This window comes from Neophocaena asiaeorientalis, unplaced genomic scaffold (genome assembly GCF_003031525.2).
Source record: "Neophocaena asiaeorientalis asiaeorientalis breed wild unplaced genomic scaffold, Neophocaena_asiaeorientalis_V1.1 scaffold7, whole genome shotgun sequence".
Classification (NCBI taxonomy): domain Eukaryota; kingdom Metazoa; phylum Chordata; class Mammalia; order Artiodactyla; family Phocoenidae; genus Neophocaena; species Neophocaena asiaeorientalis.
Window position 1 is genome coordinate 1207435 of NW_020185337.1, and position 22397 is coordinate 1229831.

Below are 22397 nucleotides of genomic sequence, written 5' to 3' on the forward strand. Positions count from 1 at the left end.
ATATTTTTCAGGAAGATGCAAAGTATGTGTAAATACAAGTGAACTTGGGTTAATTCTGTATTCACATAAGAAAAATTATGCCCATCCACCCAGCAAGCAATGAATTAACCTTAAAATGCATTACCAGATACGTGCAACACTAGTGGGAGGAGCTTTGTTTTGACTGCTATTGTTGCCATGAGCTGCAGTTTCCGTTTTAAAACAAAGATCACCTTTCCTACCCAGCCAGCTCCTAAGGGCTTCTCGCCCTTTCCAGCTATCGTGAGCTCCTTTGCTTTTTACTTTTGTGGGAGGAGTAAGCTAAATGGGGAGTATCTAAGTGAGAACATTACAGTTTAAGTAAAAAACAGTAAACTTCGTTACAGATCATCTACTCTATATAATCTTTTCATTTGTATGAATCTATGTGTGCCCATCAGGCCTCCCGGGTAAATCCTGAGCAGACAAACCACTGAGTCACGAAAGTCTGTTGTAGGTGTTAACTGGATCTTCCAATAACAGGGACACAAAATGATTCTACTCTTCTCCTTAAAAAAAAAAAAAAATCTGACCATAAAAACAAATGCCAACAATTCAGAAAACACAGGAATTATTTTCTGGCCTATTAAAAAAAAAAAAAAAATTTTCATTCTAAAAACAAAATGAAAGTATTTATCATGAGTGAATAAAAACAACATTAAAAAGATACCCTTGGGCTTCCCTGGTGGCGCAGTGGTTGGGAGTCCGCCTGCCAATGCAGGGGACACAGTTTCGTGCCCCGGTCCGGGAAGATCCCACATGCCGTGGAGCGGCTGGGCCCGTGAGCCATGGCTGCTGAGCCTGCGCGTCCGGAGCCTGTGCTCCGCAGTGGGAGAGGTCACAACAGTGAGAGGCCCGCATGCCGCAAAAAAAAAAAAGATACCCTCAAAGACCACCTCACAGAGAATATGAAGTATAAAGCAAAGCCTTGGGACTTCCTTGGTGGTCCAGTGGGTAAGACTCTGCGCTCCCAATACAGGGGGCCCAGGTTCGATCCCTGGTCAGGGAACTAGATCTCACATGCATGCCACACTAAGAAGCCCACATGCCACAAGTGAAGATCCTGCGTGCTGCAACTAAGACCTGTTGCAGCCAAAAATAATAAATAAATAAATATTTTTTAAATAAATAAATAAGAGCAAAGACTTACTAGTTTCCCCCCAGATCTGTGCTCGAACGGAATGATGTTGAACTTCTTGGCCGCTTTCCGATACATGCAGTAGTGTTTGACCCAGCTGGAACCAAACGGAGGAGGCCCTTCAACAAGAAACATAACTTTAAATCAACAAGAACCTACTGTATTGCACAGGGAACTCTATTCAATATTCTGTAATAACCTAAATGGGAAAAGAATTTGAGAAAGAATAGATACATGTATATGCATAACTGAATCACTTTGCTGTACATCTGAAACTAACACAACATTGTTAATCAACTCTGCTCCAATATAAAATAAAAAGTAACCTGAAACTACCACAACATTGTAAGTCAACTCTACTCCAATAAAAATTTAAAAAATAAAATAAAAATTAAATTAAAAAAGAAAGAAAAAGAAAAGAAATAGGACTTTATTTTTCCTTTATGAGGACATTTTTTCCTCGTAAAGAAGCAAATATGCAGAGTTCCAAACACAATCGTGAAGAGGAAAAACCCAAGAAGCAGTAACTAACACAGCTCAAGGAAACAAATCAGCAACACAGCTAGTCTCAGATAAGGGAAAAACAAGGAGAAATAAGAAGGCTCGTAGAGACTGTCCTAAGAGTTTTCAGCAACACAGAAGTAATTTAAAGACATACTTTTCAAATAATTTGCTAGACTGTTATCTCATACCTGAAAATCTCTTAATTGTAAACTATGCTTCTTGTTTGTGTCTACGTATGAAGAGCTCATGAGGGTTTCAAGAATTCCACTGAATATATGTGATGGTTTTGGATTCAATTCTGGCCTCTAAAAAATGACAGAACTGTAGAGTCACAGTGCGGAAAAGCATTTAGTCTATAAATCCATCTAGTGCTTTAAATCCACTAAAGCACCTTGTAAGTAGCTGCCCTTACTAACAATGGTAAAGCTAAGCTTTTTTGCAGCATGTGGGATCTTAGTTCCCCCGACCAGAGAGCGAACCCATTGTCCTTCGCATTGGAAGCACAGAGTCTTAACCACTGGACCGCCAGGGAAGTCCTACTGTCTTTTTAATCTAAAAAGTCTTAGGCTTAGACCAAATGCCTGAGAAATGGCAAAGCCAAACCTCAGAGTCTTTGGTCCCAAATATCAAGGAAGGTCCTTCACTGATTAAGCTGCCATCCCCTCCTGACACCACCCAACCCTACTCAACCAGCTCTGAGCATAGAGATTAGTGATGGTTTTTCACACCATCCAAGCTTCAGGCAATACTGCAGGAGAGGGTACAACACGGACTCCAGCCTAGGACAATTCCAGCATTGAGGAGGTGTATGATCCAGGAAACACTGTTTACTCCTCAGTGTTTCCATGTTCTCATTGGTAAATGGGGTGATAACAGCACTGTCCATTTCACAGGGGTTTTTAATGGATTAAATGAAACAAGTTGGATAAAGAGTTTAGCACAGGGCCTGGCATACTGCTAACAAGTGAAGAATTCTGTCACTATTGTTTTTTTTTTGTTTTTTCAGTCCAATTTCAGCCCCATTTCTCTCAAAGCCAGTAAGTTAAGCAACAGTTATGAATCTAAAACTCAAAATTTCTTGCGATTTTTCGCTTTGGACATATAATACAAAATTTCTATCCTTCTCATGTCTCCACCCCGTATTTTTAGTTCTTTCAGATTAAATAAACAAACTGAGATTAAGAGGATAAAAAGAAAATTAAAGGTGGAGGGAAGGATTGGGAGCTTGGGATTAACAGATGCAAACTAGTAAATATAGGACAGATAAACAACAAGGTCCTACAGTACAGCACAGGCAATTATATTCAATATGCTGTGATAAACCACAATGGAAAAGAATATGAAAAAGAATATATATATATGTATAACTGACTCACTTTGCTATACAGCAGAAATTAACACAACACTGTAAATCAACTATACTTCAATACAATTTTTAAAAAATAAAACATTCACTCTATACACACTTCAATAGCTGTTGTGCTATTGTTCCTAACGGCACCTTTAGAAACGGCATGCTTTTACTGTTCAACCAAAATATGTAAAAATAAATTACCTCTCAGTTTTTTTGAAAAAAAAAAAAAAAGAAAGATTAAAAAATTAGAAAAATTTAGAGTTCTGCCATGCCAGTAACTGTTCATCATGAGCCGTGAAGGCTAAGCCCACATTAAATAAGGGCAAATGGGAAAAGAACCCCTATTCTGCGACTGCATATAACATGAACACCCGTATCTCATGGCTGTTCCATGAGTCTCTCTGCTATGAAGTTATTCAGTTTGAAAATCCTGTAAATCAGCCACTTAAACAAAAACTCTAAAGCGCCCGGTGGGAAGGGAGAGAAACAGGAAATACAGAAACATTTTCACATACTCCTCCCCTTACTGACTAGCAATCAGGCCCTACAGTTGAAGAGGTAAACTTTAAGAGCTTCGTTAAAATAAGACCAAACTGTCAGAAGTCTGAAATCGTCTTGGGGTGCCTTAATTTCAAAATAAGGATACTCTACACACTGTATAACAACTAAGACGGCAACAATGCTGAAAATTCAGTGAGACAAGTTAGCATGTCAACTAGGAGTATTTTTTTGTAGCCATATGCAATTGCCCTGAAAATTTCAACAAGAACAAAAAACGATCTCAAATAAATGTGCAAAGAAATAATGTGACAGAAGAAGAGAAATATGTCCTTCTTGACTTTAACATGGAGGAACAGAGTTATGGGGAGAGGGGTGCATACGTATATGAATGTGTGTGTGTGTGTCTGTGTGTGTGAGTGAGATAAAGATGGGTGGGGATGAGAGGAAATGAGGAAAAAGGTACTATCCCACATCGCTTTCAGTCTGTCACCAAATCCCAGCTCCCTTGCAAGCAAGTTTTAACAAAGTGTGGCACAGAATTCGGGGGGTGTGGCTGGAAAGCAGGGTGCTCACAGAGTTCCTAATCTCACTGTCCCCTCCCTAGAGCAGGAATGTGTTTTCCCCCAAAAAAATCCAACGTATGCCTTCCAGGATAGGAGAGAGCAAGAAAGCGGTAGGAATAATTACTCCAAAAGTATCAAGTTACAGTGAGAGTTTTAAACTAATTTTTAATTAGTTATTCATCACTGTTGGAGAGCCTCTTACTTTTTTCCTGTACATACAGGTAGCCTTCCGCTGTGAACTGACTCGCTCGTTTGTGGTCCTTGGGATTCTGTCTAATCTTGTTCATAAGCTCTTCCACTTCTGACCTTGTTCCTTCAAAACGATTCCGTGTCTGAAAAGGATTTTAAAAACACATACAAGTTTTAAGTTCCCACAGGAGATTTTTCATGGACGTTTTTAAGTCTCTGGATAACTATAATTAAATCTGTAGTGTTTTTGTACAAATTTCTCAAAATATACCCATCCTTTCCCATGTATCTCTTTGTTGAGATCACTGTGCAAAGAAAAAAAAATTAGTGGTTAAGTAGTTAACAGAGCTATAGAAACCAAGGCTACTAGAGGTTATTTACTTTTGCAGCTTTCTAACACCAAGAATAATTCTATTATTCAACATGAGAATTCCTGCCTGCAGGTCCCACAATATTACTAAATCTTACATTTAAAAAAAATAGGCCATAAAATATCTATCTGGGAAGTCTTTCCTTTGCAACAATCAATCTGACTCATTACTATTATTCAGCAATATGTCTAAGAATTCAGAATCTGAAAAACTTAATTCTTCTTTGCAAACTAATAAATATCAGTGTCATTTTTTCCAGGTCATGGCAATTGCACTTGAAAATGATGTCTCTTCATAGAAGAAGGAAGTAGGGGGGAATCTCACTTACAAATAATGTCTTTGATATCTAAAAAGACAAATCACATTTCTGAAGCCCAGGAGACTTGGGATGTCAATATCTCTGTCAACTGGCTGGACTGAAAATGGACATGCAAGGTGAAGTGACGAAAATACCCAGGCAAACCCGACGAGTCAGCACCACCAAGTTTCTGGACATTTCCTCCATCTACACTCAAAAATAATTGTATTAATACCGAAAAACTGCTGATGTGAAACTGTGGAAGAGCTAAGATGAAAAATTATTATTGAAATTCCTCCTCTCTCCTCCCTACAATGAAAGGGGTTACCAAGAGTTCTAAATGCAGAAAAATGATAGAATAGTACATTTTTTAGGGGGGTGGAGAGTCTGATAAATGTACACTGTAAAGGGGAAACTTAACTGCAGAGGCTTATTTCAAACACAAGCTGAGAGCTTTTTTTTTTTTAATTTGTTTATGTACTATAAGAATGTACAGGGCTGCAAAGAGGGTGGGACTCATTTATTAACGGCTTGTTCCCTCTCCTGCCTTCCTGTTTCTCATGTCTCTGGGATTTCTTGTCCCCATCTTAATACTGATTATACCCTAATTTTATTCACCTGCTTTGTCAGTTTACTGAGATTCGCCACAACCCTCACTTCTTTCTATCTCTGTGTATCTAATACTTATGCATACATACACACACATATACACACATATGTGCACGTCATGTATGTATAGATGCTAGTGCACACATGCGCGCACGCACGCACACGCACACACACTTAACTTAATGAGTTGTATCCCAAATTCTCATTATTTAAGTTAATGCTCAAATTGTCCTAGATTTGACCAGCAGAGGCCCCTTCTAGCTGGCTCCTGTTTCTCTTGACATACCCCCTTAATTCTCTGAGTAACCCCTTACCCTCTGGTCCAAAAAGGTATCCCAGGTTTACCTTATACTTTCTCTGTCCCAGTCCTAGAATCAGCCATTTCTCCAAAGGAGTCATTGTTCCTTACAGGGGAGGGTAGTATTTTTTTTTTCACTGGAGTATAATTGCTTTACAATGGTGTGTTAGTTTCTGCTGTACAACGAAGTGCATCAGCTGTACATATACATATATCCCCATATCCCCTCCCTCTTGGACCTCCCTCCCCCACCCCATCCCACCCATCTAGGTCATCATAGGGCACCGAGCTGAGCTCCCTGTACTATACAGCAGGTGCCCACTGGATATCTATTTTATACCTGGTAGTGTATTTATGTCAATCCCAATCTCCCAATTCATCCCACCTGTTCTCTACGTCTGTGTTTCTATTCCTACCCTGCAAATAGGTTCATCTGTACCATTTTTCTAGATTCCACATATATGCGTTAATATACGACAGTTGTTTTTCTCTTTCTGACTTATTTCACTCTGGTAGTATTAGAAACCAGTGTTTTCTAAATCTAGGGACAGTGTGCTCACAGCTAAGGGGGTGCTATTGCTTCTAGGTCTTCCTGGAAGACAGATTGAGAAAATGCATGTATGTATATATATATGTGTGTGAATACATTTATATATATACACATTTATATGCACATATACACATCACAACTTCTGTACCTATCTATCTTAAAATCCATGAGTTCATACCATTACACTTAATTCCAATCCAGTACTTCAGGTTTCTTTCTAGCCCACCCACATTTCTTTTCAGACAGTAAAAAACCTGGCTCCCATTATTCTCAACAGATTTACTTCTTTGCTCAATTAACGTATCTGCTCAACGTAACCAAGCTCCCAAATATGCCAGCCACCTCCTCTGTACATGCTGCCTCTGTACCTCCTCTGTACGTGCTGCCTCTGCACCTTCCCACTCCCACTGCCACAGACCCCTCCACGTGGTACACCCTGCCCCCACTGCCCTCCTTCCTCAGATGTGACTCTGCACTGGGAAGGGAAAGGAAGGTTCAGCTAAATTTTTTAATGTATCATTTTAGGCAAATTACAAATGAGGGTGAAAATTACATTTCTCAAAATTTGAGCACAAATAATACAGTGGCTGGAACCTAGCAATTTCCAATTCTAATTTCTGGCTGAATAGGAAGATATCATCAAATAATAATAATGATAGATCTTAAGTGTTACCATAGGTCACATGAGAGTGTTTACACTGTGAATGACACGACTGAGAGCAGTTTACGGTGCTTTAATCCTCACAATAGCCTAGCGTTCTCCAACGCTGATAAAACAACATTGCTGTATTGCCTTTCCTTGCATGCTTTGATAAATAAACAAATTTCCAAGCCAATGAGTCTTAAGTCTTATAAATTAAATATTTCATCACATCACCTACTGGGGGGAGGAGAATTCAATGTGGAGACTAAGCTGGAATTCGGACACATCTGAGTACTTTACAAAACTGGCAGGTCAGGCTTAGCACAGGTTCACACCCATATTTAAGGAGGAAAGAAAGAGGGGGGAAGATGAGGCACTGTTCACACTAAGTTTTACCCAGAAATAAAGCTTTACAGGCAGATGGCAAAGGCTAATTCCAAGTACAGATTGCCATTTTTCATTTAAGTTTTCCCATCCTGGCCCCATGACCTCATTCAGGGAGCAAAAGAATAATTAAAAATACAAAGAGGGGCTTCCCTGGTGGCGCAGTGGTTGAGAATCTGCCTGCCAATGCAGGGGACACGGGTTCCAGCCCTGGTTTGGGAGGATCCCACATGCCGCGGAGCAACTAGGCCCGTGGGCCACAACTACTGAGCCTGCGCGTCTGGAGCCCGTGCTCCGCAACAAGAAAGGCCGCGACAGTGAGAGTCCCGTGCACAGCGATGAAGAGTGGCCCCCGCTCGCTGCAACTAGAGAAAGCCCTCGCACAGAAACGAAGACCCAACACACCCAAAAGTAAATTAATTAATTAAAAAAAAATATATATATATAAAGAGGGTTTCACGAAGCAGCTGTAAAACATCAGGGGTGGGCCCCCTGCAGCCTGCTTTAGTAACCTCCCAAAATAATAAAACAGAAAAGAAGGGGTAGGGTGCTAACACACACCCCTCACTGCAATCCTCAAACATCTCCTCAAGTGCCCTATGAATGGGGAGGTGACAGAGTAAGGAATGGAGTGCAGCGGATGCCAGGTCAACAGGTGATCAAGTCTAAACACCCGAAGGACACCTTCCATGAGAGTGAGGGGAACGCAGGTTAGAACTGTTGAGAGGTAGACGCGAGCTGAGGTTTACCATCGGTACCTAAATCTGAGATCTTACCATTAAAGGGACTCCCATGTTACCCAGAAATTGTTAAGGTCCAGGGAACCCAAATGGCCATGTCAGGATGTTCCCCAGCTCCTCTATTTACTGACCCCAGATACACCATGAGTTGAACCCATTTCTACACCAACACTGAATCTGAAAGCAACTGCCTTGGGCCCTGGAATGAGCCTGCCCAAGTTCCAGTGCTGCCCTGGCCTTAAGGCAGTATGACGCCAGCAAGTTCTTTTTCCTCACTGTCCTTATCTGTGAAGAAGGAATAAAAAAATCTACATCATAGGACACCTTTGAAGACTAAATGTGTACAATCCAAAGAAAAGCACGTAGGCAACACCTGGCACATGGCAACAAAATAAATGTAAGTGGCATTATTATTTTAATTGCAATTAAGTCACTGAAAAGTGACAATTATTCCCTAACAAAGGAAAAAAGAGAATCTTCAATATCAAACTAAAATTTTATCTGAAAGAGAAAGTACATTCAAAAAAAATTGTTTTGGGGGGTTATAAAAGCTAATTCACAACATTATAAAACAGAGAGAGGGGACAGCACAAACAGCCCTGCCTGGAGGCAAAAAGAGGAGGTATAAACAAGATTAAAAAGTGACCAGAAACTCATCTCTCAGAAACAATCATGTTCATATTTTTACACAGTCACTTCCAATCTTTTTCTTTTTTTCCTGGTAACATAGTTTATCACTTTAGTATTCTACTTTGCTCACAAAACTGTAACAAAAATATCTGTGCATATCCTTAAATTATTCTTCCCCATTCTTAGTATCTTCTGGGTACTCTTTCGGAATCCCTAAAATTTCTTAGGATTCTACTTCTTCCTGAGAAGAATTCTATTCTAGTCTCCTTTGGGGATAGAAATCACAAAAATTTTTAATTCGTTTTTTTAATATCTTTTAATTTTCATGTAATTTACATTCTTCTGCAAAGTCTATTTTTTTAAAAACGATCTTGCTCTTTTTTGCTGTCCATTAATTACTCTAGATTATGGAAAATGGAAAAAGACTGAATCTCTCTCAAAAAAAAGGTCTAACCATTTTTACAACAGAAAAGGTGAAACCAGTTGGGTGAAAATAGGTTATTTTCACTTTTAAATAACTTTTACCTTTTTTTCTGATTATAAAATGGTTTTTGTCATTTTTTCTATAGTAAAATACCTAAAAGTTGACCAAAATTATCTCTACCATTATAGTGCACATATAGTTCACTCTAAGATTTGGTTTCAACATTTCGGTATATTTCTTTCAATACATAAATACGCATAGCATAAAAAGTAACACACAGAAGTCAAACAGAGAAAGACAAATACCACATGATATCGCCTATACGTGGAATCTAAAAAAATAATACAAATGAACTTATTCACAAAGTAAAAATAGACTCACAGATGTAGAAGGTGGACTTATGGTTACCAAAGGGGAGAGGGGCAGGGAGGGATAAATTAGGAGTTTGGGATTAACATATATACACTACTGTATATAAAATAGATAAACTACAAGGACCTACTGTGTAGCACAGGGAACTCTACTCAAAATCTTATAATAACCTATAATGGAAAAGAATCTGAAAAAGAAGAGATATATACATATGTATGTATAACTGAATCACTTTGCTGTACACTTGAAACTAACAACATTGTAAATCAACTATACTTCAATTAAAAAAAAAAAGTAACACACAGCTGGGATTTTTGTAATACGTAGTTTTACGCAGCCAACACTTTCCCTCCGATATGCTAAAAGCTGACATCCTCAAGGGAATGAGAGAAATGGCCAAGAAAGTAGTGAATTACAGCAATACTGAGATATAGCAGGTGAAGTAGAATTGAGTGGCATGTGTTTCAAAGGTTCTGGTATTTCTGAAGGGCAAAGAATGAGCTAGAAGCAAAAGTAAAGAGCACAGGCGACTTCCGGATCAGGTGTCCTCAACACTGAAGGTGAGGCGGAAGGCAGAGCCTCTACTTGCAAGCAGAGCTGCAGCCTCAGAAAGAGCCAGAACCAAAGGCAGAGAGGTGGAGGACCCCAGGCAACTTCCTGATGACAATCCTGAAGTTCCAGAGGACACAGGAAAAGATTTTTTCCAGTAGCTTGTTCTTCGCCCAGTTCTTTATGGGAAATGAAAGTTACCGAGTACGTGTGTTAGGTTCTTCATAGACTAAGTTAGATTCCATTGACCAGCTGACCCATTTCACATGACAGGCTGTCTTCAAGTGCTGCTTACCGTAGTTCATGCCTGAGTATTGCCCACTCCCATTTAAATCTTGAATCTCGCTGAAATTATTTTGGTGTATTAAGGTAACTATAGGCCCCTGACCCCAGGGTGGGTGTGATAAATGAACTTCCACATAAGCAAGTTGTGCATGGACACTTTCTCTGGAGCCCCCAGGAGACGCTGATGTGTCCCCAGACCCTGAGGCCCGGCTGGCTTCACGGGCAGGTAGCCCGTGCCGTCACCCACAGCCCTGCCCTCAGAAGGTCGCGCACTTGATCTAATGCTCTGCCATCGCTGTCTTGAAATTCTTCATTTTTGAATAAGGGACCCTGCCTCCTCATTTTACACAAATTATGGATCAGTTATGCCTGAAGGTTCTCATCCAGGCCAGCCCTGCCCTTGACAGATGAGGTACAGACACAAGTTATACAGTTAGTGGAGGGGGAAAAAAAAAAAAAAGAATCAGGATTATAACCTAATCTTCTAAACTAACTATGTAATGTTCTTTTTACAAACGCTGTGTTCTCCTGTCTACAGAAGTATTCTGATACATCACAGTATCATTAGACTAAATGTTCTACTACCTACAGAGACACTTTTGAAGTTAGGACTAATCTACATATATACACTTTGACATATTTTTAAATTATATTACCTTATATCACTGATCTTGGAGGGTGTAGGGAGGAATGTACTCTTTTAGTCATTTAACTGAACAGAATGTAGAATCTTCAAATACAAATTGACACATAAATTACAAAACACAAGAGATTTCGTTACCTACATTCCCAAATGTAGGGAACAACTATACCAAAATAACTTGAAACAAAATCTACACAAAAACCATTAGTCCTCAATTTCTAAGATTATAAGAAATTGAAGGTCAGGCAGCAAACAGCACAGAGATCCCCATCCTTCTCCTTGTATGTCTTTCAGGATGGGTTGAGAGTCTGTCCCAAAACTCACTCACTGTGTTTTTAACAAGGTTTGAAGTTACATTAAACATAACTTGAATAGCTTTTCAATGAGGACACTTCCAAAATCAACAAAAGCGTCGAAAGGAAAAACGTCTACCACCTTCTGATCAAAATCACATACGTTATACTGTTTAACAGGTCTCAAAAAAACTCTTTATCCAAGACCTAACAGAAACCATACATTTCCTAGGAAAACAATAAAGGGCCAACAGCAACTGTGAACACCAATACATTAGTGAATAGGGAGGCACAAAACACAGGCAAGAAATTCCACTGGAACTGTTAGCCTATCTGGGAATAAATATCAAATAAGACATACAAGTAACAGAAGAAAGTTAAATTAGAATTGAAATGCCTTAAACTTAAAGTGGAGGACTGTTTTGTCTGTTTCATACAGAGCAGACTTAGACTTACACAACAGAGGTTATCCTTAGAACTGCCTCACAAAGTGCGGAATAACTATGTCACACTGCCACATGACTCGTTTCAAAGTTGCTGAGAGTAGATAGCCAAAGTTATCATAACAAGGAAAAAAAATTTTTTAACTACACGAAGTGATAGATATTAACTAAACTTATGCGGAAATCATCTTGCGATATAATAAGTGAAGTCATTAAGCTGTAACCCTTAAACTTACGCAGTGTTGTGTGTCAATTATATCTCAATAAAACTGGAAAAATAAGGCAAATTATGTGAAATTTTGATTGTAAAAACATACTTCATGACTTTTCTGAAAATAAGGGAAGAAAAATAAATTATAGGAAATGAATTCTTGAAAAACAAAGCAAAACAAAACAGAGCCGGCTGCAGCAGAATTCGGAGCCTCCCTTCCTGGAAAACAGTTTGTTACACCAAGAACTGGCCAGAAGGTGGCAACGTAGCCTCAGTTTCTCGGTACCAACAGATCAGCCTGGTCTTGGTTTAAGGCTTTTCATACACCAAAGAAATCAAAACTACACTTCTCAAACATCTTTTTTAGGAGAAAGCTTCCGTTTTCTTACATTCTGAATGTTGATCTGTAGTTCCATTTTGTAGTGATTGAAGTCTTTGGCAAGTTCATGGCCTTGATGATAGAAAGTAAACATTCCCTGAAAAAATGACAGCATCTAAAACAAAGGAGAAAAGGTGACATTAGCACCCAAAAAATCTCAGTGAAAAAAATAAGTTAAAAAGCCACGTATTTTGCCTCATCTCATTATGATTCTATTGAAGTACAATAATTAAAAGGAAGTCACTAGAATTCAACTAAATCTAACTGCATATTATTCATTAATTGGTCCCTATAAAAAAAATAAAAGGATTTGTGATTTTTTTTCCTTAAGTATCAGAGCCATTAGACAGCTTTTACAGTATGCTGTATAGGAGAAATGGAATTCTACATCACCCATTTGTCCTTTTGAGTCAAGAGAATCCCTATATTCATTTATAATTGAAACCTTATCACTATAGGTCGATAGGACCTATAAGGCAAGTGAAATACAGATCAAAGAGCTAAAAGCTCTTTCGAAGGGCATCCAGTGCAGAGTAACCTCTCTGTTTTGTTGACAAGGATGCTCAGTGACTGGAGCAGAGAGGGGCAGAGGCAGGGCAGTAATTAAGCCCTGAGTTTCCTACAAACTCTTCACCTGCCCCCCTTGATCAGAGGGCACTGCTTCTCCCCCACATGTGAGAAAATCTAGAGTAAGAGTGATTTGGGGTGAGGGTTAAGGAAATCCTGAGATTCACTGTCTTCAGAATGTCACACCGCATAATGGTAAGGAATTTGGGACTCTGACGTCAAGTGGCCAGCAAGGGTCAATTCCCAACTGGGGCAAATTACTGAAGTTTCTCTACTTCAGTGTCTACATTTGCTAAGTGGGATAATTAAAATATCTCCTCAGTAGGGTACTGTGTGGAATACATGCATGATCACAGAAAAGTACTTAGAACAACAACCTGAACAATGACTGGGCACTGTAAATGCTCAGTATATAAAATGTAGTCCATTATTATGATTTCACATAAAAAGTAAGCTTTAAGGAGGTTTTCGCTAATTGTTTAATTTAGGGTAATTCAATTACTCCACTGGACCATAGCTTCCACGAATGCTAATTTTTAATGAATCATTACTTGTTTTTTTTTGGTTTGTTGCTCAACATCATACACACAGTGGGTAAATTGTATGGCATGTGAATTATATCTCAATAAAGCTGTTTTTTAAAATCACATGCAATATAGTCTATGTTAAAATTAAAGTGAATCTTGACAGTCATGAATCTCAGTGTACCTCTGGTTTTTTTTGCTAAAACCCACAGTATAAAATACCCTTTATATTTTGATTCAAAAGATACATATATTCATAGATATGTTAACATATAAGTAACTGAAGCTCTCAGAGTGCATCTATATAAGCACAAAAAAAAATCATGTGTTTCTAAAATAAGTATAAAGAAACGTCAGAGGGCTTCCCTGGTGGCGCAGTGGTTGAGAGTCCGCCTGCCAATGCAGGGGACACAGGTTCGTGCCCCGGTCCAGGAAGATCCCACATGCCGCGGAGCAACTAAGCCCGTGCGCCATGGCCGCTGAGCCTGCGCTCCCCAACAGGAAAGGCCACAACAGTGAGAGGCCCGTGTAACGCAAAAAAAAAAAAAAGAAATGTCAGAGTAACTTACAAAATAGTTTCAAATGTTCCACATGCTGGTTCTTAACTTAGGTTGCATAAGCATTGTGAATTGTATTAGAAATAGTTGGTTACCAATAATTGCTGAAAGTACCAAGGTTTGGATGGATGCACTTGCTTTAGAACAAACTTGAATAAAGATTATCCCATAAATATCCCACGCTCACTCACATTCCAATATAATTTCTTTCGTGGGGACTTTTTTTTTTAAGGGTGGAGCTACAGCTAGGATGGCAGAAGTTGTACCTGATTGCAGAGTCCCTGAGACCATATAGCAAAAGGAATAATACTCATTACACATTGCTGTGCAAATAAGCCCGAGAACCACTATTTAGAAGTGATTCTTTGACTTCATGGCTCTGGGTGCACTGTGTACAATTTACGCTGTCTTGCTTCGTGTTTACGCACCACAGCCTCTAGCAACCATAAATTAGATCTTCAAAGAAACACATTCCTCTTTTATCACGAAATTCGACTAGCAGAGCAACTTGCTATTTATACTTACGGGTTCCACAAACTCAAACTTCTTCCTCTCTTGGATTTCCTGAAGCTTACACACATATTCAAGAGACAGTTCGTAAAAGTGTTGCCGGTTCTGTTCCACTTGGATATCTGCCTATGTTAAAATAATGGAGGCCAGTCAAATTAGAGATGGTTCGGAGTGAAACTCTTTGCCCGAGGTCTACAAAACTACAGTCCATGGGCCAAATATAGCCTGCTGCCTGTTATTCTAAACGAAGCTGTACTGGACCAGCGCCAGGACTACTCCTTTACGCATCTCCTATGTAGACTTGCGGGTACAACAGCTGACTTGAGTGGTTGCAACAGGGACCTCGTGATCTTCAAAAGTCTAAAGTATTTACTAACTGACTCTCTACAGAAATAGTTTGCAAACCCCTGCTCTCTGTGATGAGACTGACCCCGAAGGACAGAAGATCAAACAGTAAAAGGCACTTCATGACTATCAAACTCTTAGAAGAAAACATAGGAAGAACACTCTATGACATAAATCACAGCAAGATCCTTTCTGACCCACCTCCTAGAGTAATGGAAATAAAAACAAAAATAAACAAATGGGACCTAATGGAACTTCAAAGCTTTTGCACAGCAAAGGAAACCATAACCAAGACCAAAAGACAACCCTCAGAATGGGAGAAAACAATGTTGAAAATGGAAAAAAAAAAAAAAGGCACTTCATGAAAAACATACCCAACCACAACTGACACCCAAGGTGGAACCGCACATGTAGAACCCAAATTACATAAACATTATTTCCATTAACAAATCGCCTAAGAATGAAGTGGCCTGGGAAGGAGGGCTGAGCAAATTCCAGCCGCCACAGCTCTCAGGAGTGAGGGCAGCAGGTGAGGAAGTGGCAGCACCATCTCAAGAACTTGGCTTTTGCAGAGAGGCCTGGGCTGGAAGCCCATCTGCAGGCAGTCACTCTCCTAAGTCCTCACCATGTCCTGTCCCCTGGGAGGGAACAGGCACCAGATGGTCAGGAGACCGACTATTCCAAAGAAAGGTTCCAGCTTCTCTTGTCTAACTAGAAGGGAATTGAGAGAGGGGATGGCTCCACAGAGGACCAGTAGTGAAACCTCTGGTCCTCAGAACTGTTCTTACAAGGCATCTTGTAGTTCCTAACTCAGCTAATTTTATGTCCGGAAGTATTTATCTGGACATTTCTCCAAAGAGGCCATATCTAAGCACAGAGAAAGATGCTGAACATCACTTGTCATTAGGGAAATAGAAATCAAAACCACAAGATACCACCTCACACTTAAACAAAAAATATCAGAAAATAATCCAAAAAACCCTACCTCCCCCCACCAAAATAAAAAACAAAAACAAAAAAAAAACCCAGAAAAATAACAAGTATTGGTGAAGATGTGGAGAAACTGGAACTTTGTGCACTGCTGGGGGGAATGTAAAATGAGGCAGCTGCTATGGAAAACTGTATGGCAGTTCTCTAAAAAAAAAAAAAAAACTTAAAAATATAATGACCATATGATCCTGCAATTCCATTTCTGGGTATACACTCACAAGAACTGCAAGCAGGGACTCAAAGAGATTCTTGTACACACACAGTCACAGTAGCATTATTCACAACAGCTAAAGGGTAGAAGCAACCAAAGTGTCCACCGACAGGTGAAGGCATAAACAAAATGTGGTCTACAAAGATAATGGAACATTAGTCAGCCACAGAATGCAAGGACATTCTGGCACTGCTACAACATGCATGAACCCTGAGAACATTATGCTAAGTGAAATGAGCCAGTCACAAAAGGACAGATGCTGTATGATTTATCTTAGATAAGGTAGCCGGAACAGTGAAATTCACAGAGACAGGAAGTAGGATGGTGGCCGCTGGGGAGCTGGAAGCACAAGGGGGCTGGGAAGTTAGTGTTTAATGGGAACAGAGTTTCAGTATCTCAAGTTGAAAGGGCTCTGGAGCTGGAATGTGGTGGTTATTGGCAACAGTGTGACTGTATTTAATGACACTGAATGAACTGCATGCCTGAACTTGGTTAAAATCATGCTTTGTTGTGTATATTTTACCACCACAAAAAGTTTTTAATTTGGGGGAAAAAAAGTATTTATCTAACAGGTGATAATTTTTTTGGCATCATATCCTTTTTTAATTAAAGTAATGTTTAACTATAATAAGAGTGTTTGTTACTAAGCCAAAATGAGAATTTCTACCTAACACTCATAAAAATCATGATTTTTTTATGCCTCTAATATCCAGAGATGGAGAGTTCAGCCACTAGCAGTTAACAGACACAACTCCCAGGAAAAACAATGTGAGTGTGTTGAGTATTTAATAAAACGGAGATAGGGGAGGTTAAGGGTGGATTTTTCATGTTATTGTTACTGGGAAATGTCCTTCAAGAAAATGACACCAGGGTCAGATTTACCAAGGTGGTTTTTAAATTTAATTTTAGTGGATTCTCTCGCCTGGCTGTGCTACTGCAATTACCCCGGCATGGCAGGTCAGCTTCTATCCACAGCTTCCTAATGCTCTGGGTGTTCAGAACCACTGTGCCAGGTGCCGCGTGATCGATCACAAGAAACCCTGGGACTGCCGTTAACCCATAATTTACAACAATGCCACAGACATCCAAATTATACCTAGCAGCACCGTCCTTTAGCCTGACTCAGTCTAAAAGGCAATCACTATATATGTGATGTAAGAAAAAGTGTATGTGGTCTTTGTCTCAGGTTCCTGGCACAAATCTCCTAAAACCCTTGAAATTTCCTGAGCGAGAAAAGTGTCTCTAATCATTTGTAAGGAGCCCCTTTTGAGAGCCCTTGAGTTTATGCTAATGAGGTGACTTAGGGTAGGGGCCCAAGATAGCACTAATTAGAGGGGTAGAACTTTCAGCTCTACCCACCTATTTCTGGGAAGAGGGGAACACTATAAATTAAGTTCTATAACAACTCTTGAACAAGAGCTCATGAGCTTCCAGGTTGGTAATGTAAAAAATTAATAAACGGAAAACTCACCAGAAGGGGGAGCTCACATGGCTTCAGACCATCGCAGAGCCCAACAAGAAGAAAGACCATTCTTCTTCCCTGGCTAGGACCCAGCCCAAGAAAAGCCAGGGACTCTTTACTATAGCCCTCTCAACTCTCTTTCCCTCTCAACAAAAGTATTCTCCTTCCCTTGCCGTGCAGAAACCTGCCCTTGGTTTCCCATGGTTGCAGACCCTAAACTGCAATTCTCTGCTGATCCCGAATAAACCCATCTTTGCTGGAGAAATACCTAGCCGACTATTTATTTCAGGTTAACAGGAAACACATCCACTTGCCTAGAGAGTGACGTACTGCAGTTCCATGAGGACAGAAAGTTTCTGCACTTGGGACCCTTCCAGACCCCGCCCTGTGCACCTCTTCATCTGGCTGTTCAACCATATCCTCTATATTATCTGTTATAATAAACTGCTAAACTTAACTAAATGTTTCTGACTTCTGTGAGCCGCTCTAGCAAGGAAGGGGTCATAGGAACCTCTTCTTTGTAGCCAGTCAGAAGCACAGGTAACAACCTGGGCTTGGGACTGATGTCGGAAGTGGGGTAGTCTTTTATTTATTTATTTTTTTAACTGAATTACAGTTGATTTACAAGGTGTTAGTTTCTGGTGTACAGCAATGTGATTCAGTTATACACACATACACATTCTTTTTCACATTCTTTTCCTTTATGGTTTATTACAGGATATTGAATATAATTCCTTGTGCTATGCAGTAGGACCTTGTTGTTTATCCATTCTAAAGATAATAGTTTGCATCTGCTAGTCAGAAGTGGGGCAATCTTGTCCGACTGAGCCCTTAACCTGTCGGATCTGATGCTGTCTCTAGGTAGTGTCAGAGTTGAGTCAGTTGCTTGGTGGTGTTGGAAAACACACATTTGGACTATACTTTTTACTACACCAAGCAAAAGTCATTTTTTTTTTAAACAAACATACAATTTCAATTTGATTATCATCTCATTTCTGACCATCCCTGCTGTTAATATGCATAAAAGAAGTAGATCACTCACACAAAGATATTCAAAGGATCTATTTCTATTTATTTGACGACTCAGTGTCGACTTAAAAAAAATGTACAGCGTGCGAGCTGTGAGTTCAGTTTGATTTGGGGCAAAACGAGGACTACAGCCCTGGAGCAGTTAGTTCCTCAGAGCTAGGCTAATGACTTAATCCTTGTTAGAGACAGGTGGCAGGTGCCAACTTTTAATTGGCATCAGGAAACAAAAATATACTTCAAAAATCAGCAGTCATGGAATGTTCTCGAATATCCAATTCTTGTTCTAGTACAAATATTAATTAGAATTTCGGGTTGTGATGGAGGCAGAAGCCATTGTGCCCAATAAAACAGAGCTACAGGTAAAGGTACTAATAGAATTACTCAAATTGCCAGCCTGGTGTCCGCCATAATTTCCTCCTGTTATTTTCATTGGAAACAAGAGGAAAGAATAGATAACAAGTTTCTATGCCTTTGGTCAGTACCAGTCTCAGCAACCTTTATTAATCTCTTGAGCACCTCAGTTTACTGAAGGTTAGCAATGCATTAGCCACTGCCCAAAGTAACCAAAATCCAGATCTAACCTTTTCCCCATTAAAGAGCATCCCCCTTCTTACGGCCTTCACGCTTGCAATGGAAAGCTAGGTCAAGTGGGAGTCTGTATGTCTGTAAAGAGCAAACAGAGCAAGACAGCCAAGAATATGTAATTTAAGTGAAACTAAAACGATTCTCCTTGAGGGTCTCTTCAAATTTCCCATCTGGAGTTTAATTATCTTTGGGAATGATGAAACTGTCGAAGCCCTAGCTCACAATCTTCACACTTGTTCATTGGGTAAATATTTATTAAGTGCCTATTCCCTGACAAGTCTCATTCTAGGCATTGAGGACAGAGTGCTGAACAGAACACAGCTGTTGCCTGCAAGGAGCTTACATCCTATGGGAAGAAGCCATGTAACAACGGAATATGTAGTGAGTCAAAAGGCTGTCAGAGGGCTTCCCTGGTGGCGCAGTGGTTGAGAGTCCGCCTGTCGATGCAGGGGGCACAGGTTCGTGCCCCGGTCCGGGAGGATCCCACATGCCGCGGAGCAGCTGGTCCCGTGAGCCATGGCCGCTGAGCCTGCGCGTCCGGAGCCTGTGCTCCGCAATGGGAGAGGCCACAACAGTGAGAGGCCCGAGAACCGCAAAATAAAAAAAAATAAAAAGGCTGTCAGAGTATGAAAAAAAAATAAAGGAGAGTAAGGGGGACACTCTAAATAAGATGGCTGGAAAACTTCTCTAGTAAGGAGAAGTCTGAGTGGAGAGTATTTGGAAGACTATTTGAAGGAGTGAGGCATGCAGATCTGGCAGAAGGATGAACAAAGCACAGGCCCTCAGCATGGAACCAAGCCAGAGCAAGGCAGCCATGTGGGTGTGAGGGCAGGCGGGATGCACCCAGGGCCTCTAAAGGGAGCTGTTAGGAGTATTTAGAGATGAAGAGAAACATGAAGGCTCACTCCGCTGTTGTACAGAAAATAAACTGTAGGGGACACCCTGGTGAAAGCAGGGTGGCCTTTGCAGTGATCTGTGCGAGAGATGCCGGATGACAGGGGTGGGGAGTCAGGAGAACTGGCCATATTCAGAGAATATTCTGAAGCTAAAGAAGACATAGGCTGATGGTCTAGATGTGGGGTGAGAGCGAAAGGGCCAAGACTGACTTTACAGACTTTGCCTAAACAACAGGTAGAATGATACCTCATTAGATAGTGAGGAGGACATGGAAAGTGACCCGGCACATGAAGATCCCTTCAGGATACCTGAAAACAGAGAGCAGGGGAGAAGAGAGGTAGAAAACTGCTAGCATAAAGAGAGCCTCGAAGAGCAACAGCTGTCACTTCAAAAAAGACAGAGGGTAGGAGATGAGGGAGTACATGTAACAAGTGCATGGTTTCCTATGTAATATGGAAGAGAGAATGGAGCCCTACCCACAGTACTGGAGTGAGGATCAAATGGTACAAAAGGGCCTCTCTCTTTTACAGAACATCAAATGCCATCTAAACGTCTGTCAAAAGTACTAGCGAGGGCTTCCCTGGTGGCGCAGTGGTTGAGAGTCCACCTGCCAATGCAGGGGACACGGGTTCGTGCCCCGGTCCGGGAAGATCCCACATGCCGTGGAGTGGCTGGGCCCGTGAGCCATGGCTGCTGAGCCCGCGCATCCAAAGCCTGTGCTCCGCAACGGGAGAGGAAACAACAGTGAGAGGCCCGCGTAACGCAAAAAAAAAAAAAAAAAGTACTAGCGAGACAAAAGAAAACGTGACGTGTAGGTAATGTCAAAATAACCCCACCACACACACACACACACACACACACACCCAGAGTTTGCAACTGAATCTGTGACATGTAAACATAACCCAGGTTTATTCTACAATGTTGTCATTTTGATGATATTTCACTAAGTGTATATTATAGTGGCACATCATGCCTGGATTCCTTATGTGTTTAAAAATAAACAAATGGAAGAAAAAAAAAATCACACTTCTGTGGGATGAGTCAAGATCCTTACAGCTGCAAACAGCATCATGTTTAAGGAAAGCATATGTTACAAACTGTAAACAACTGAGTTTCCATTCAAGTGTGTGAGCGAGGAAAAACAAGTGGCAGGGGATTTAAGAAACAGAAAGAGAAAATGAGAGACAAGATGTAAATTCCTTTCTTCTTACATACAGCTCCCTCCAGAAACAAAAAAATGAGTCTGTTAACACAAGTAAAACAGATGCTCTCTTTCCAATGAAGGTGAAAACTCCTGAATCGTCAGTGTTAAGATTAATGCTGCCTTCACATAAAAGCCAAATGGCGGAGGAGCTTATTCAATTCACTTCTTCAAGAAATCTTGAAAGCCAGTAAATGAATCTATTCCTGAAAATCATATCTGTTCTCAGTTATGCTGGTTAAAATGATTGTTCCTGTGAAAATATACTCAGAACCAAAACTTTTAATACTATGAATCCACACTGCATTAATCACCCTAAGAGGTCTATATTTTACATCTTGTTCCAAAAGAGCTCTTTTATTCATGGTGATACCTGGTCATTTTTTCCACCTCTAATAATCCTGGATGAAATGCTTTCAAAAGAAAAGCACAGTTTTTTTAAAAAAAAAAAGACATGCACTGATTACTGAATTTTAGAAACAAGTTAACAGAAAAATAAAAACAATACCTCTTGTAAATGCGAGTCTTTCTTTTTCGCTGATAAATTCAAATGTTTATCAATTAGGTTATAGTTCTTTTCTGTCTCTTTGTCAAACTTCTTTTTTTCTTCCTACAAATCAGAAAAACATAGACAACTGTGATTACAAAAGGGAAAAGAAGGCATACACATAGTTAATCCACTGGGAAACTCAAAATATGAAAAATATCCGAAAATAAAAGAAAATACCACGAAGTGTGAAGGAGTTATCTGGAAAATCTATCTGCACCCAGGCCATACTGCTTACTACTCATCAAGACAGCATTAGGATTGAAGAGTCACTTATTTTTTTCTTTTTTTTCCTTTAATGGGGTTTTTTCCAAGCCTGTTATTTTTCAACCCTTCATATGTATCAGTGTTTGGAATTAATGCCATTCACTTGTCCTTCCATTCAAAAAAATATATATTTTTAAGATGAACACATAATAAGAACATAAAGTTTAAAAAAGCAAACTTGCTACAGTACAGATTTTGGCACAGAAATGGAACTCACTTAAAACTAAGTTTTGATCTACATTTAAAAAAACATCATCACCACCACTGGGGCAGTAGGAAATATCTTAAAAGATCTTCCCCAATTGTTCAGTATGAA

General features: G+C 40.0%; 1 protein-coding gene across 5 annotated transcripts in view; it reads right to left on the reverse strand.

Annotated features, from left to right (window-relative positions):
- The window catches only part of ARHGAP10 (Rho GTPase activating protein 10), a 321959-nt gene that overhangs the window by 184466 nt on the left and 115096 nt on the right, over positions 1-22397 (reverse strand). For all 5 annotated transcript variants that reach the window (XR_003002000.1, XM_024736121.1, XM_024736122.1 and 2 more), the window contains exons 5-9: positions 21776-21877; positions 14563-14673; positions 12400-12504; positions 4281-4410; positions 1169-1275 (exon numbers count right to left, since the gene is read on the reverse strand). Coding sequence is in view for 4 of the 5 variants with exons in the window: in XM_024736121.1 (XP_024591889.1) it covers positions 1169-1275; positions 4281-4410; positions 12400-12504; positions 14563-14673; positions 21776-21877 (555 nt within the window). In the remaining variant the exon portion in view is untranslated. The remainder of the gene's footprint in view (positions 1-1168; positions 1276-4280; positions 4411-12399; positions 12505-14562; positions 14674-21775; positions 21878-22397) is intronic.